The 558-nt window shown below is 43.4% G+C and overlaps 1 protein-coding gene across 1 annotated transcript in view; it reads left to right on the top strand.

The window, feature by feature from the left end:
- The window catches only part of LOC124029626 (dynactin subunit 1-like), a gene marked incomplete at its 3' end in the record, with an annotated part of 7,618 nt that extends 7,538 nt beyond the window's left edge, over positions 1-80 (top strand). The window contains exon 3 of the mRNA XM_046341275.1: positions 1-80. This exon is cut by the window's left edge and continues 98 nt beyond it. Coding sequence (XP_046197231.1) covers positions 1-80 — 80 coding nt within the window.
- Positions 81-558: the final 478 nt, after the last annotated feature.

The following is a 558-nucleotide window of genomic DNA, read 5'->3' as shown; positions in this document are numbered from 1 at the left end:
GAGAGAAACTCCAGGAGGAGATGAAACTGGCCGAGAAGACCATCGATGAACTCAAAGAACAGGTCAGCAAACAGCACAAGGTTCATCTACGTTTTCATGTCACCCTGGGTTATAAGGTTCATCTACGTTTTCATGTCACCCTGGGTTATAAGGTTCATCTACGTTTTCATGGGGAATGTCACCCTGGGTTATAAGGTTCATCTACGTTTTCATGTCACCCTGGGCTCGTTTTCCATCAGGTCTTTCTAGGACAGTGGGATGTGTTTCACACAGAAGTAAGGCAGGTCAGGGCTTCCCGAGCTGAATGAACCCTGAACCCTATGACAGCTTCCTGTGTGTTTGTATTTGTTTTTATTATGGATGCCCATTTTAGTGTTTCTTCACAGGTGTATTTTTACCTGCTTTTTAAAAATCTGATTTTACTGCTGTCAATACCTCTCACAAATACAAATAGTGATGAAGTCAATCTCTGCTCCACTTTGAGCCAGGAGAGATTGACATGCATATTATTAACGTTAGCTCTCTGTGTACATTCAAGGTCCAGCCGTGCTGCCCTGT

Source organism: Oncorhynchus gorbuscha, unplaced genomic scaffold (genome assembly GCF_021184085.1).
Source record: "Oncorhynchus gorbuscha isolate QuinsamMale2020 ecotype Even-year unplaced genomic scaffold, OgorEven_v1.0 Un_scaffold_7048, whole genome shotgun sequence".
Classification (NCBI taxonomy): domain Eukaryota; kingdom Metazoa; phylum Chordata; class Actinopteri; order Salmoniformes; family Salmonidae; genus Oncorhynchus; species Oncorhynchus gorbuscha.
Note: the sequence above shows the minus strand (reverse complement) of the source record. Positions and strands in the feature narration are given on the sequence as shown.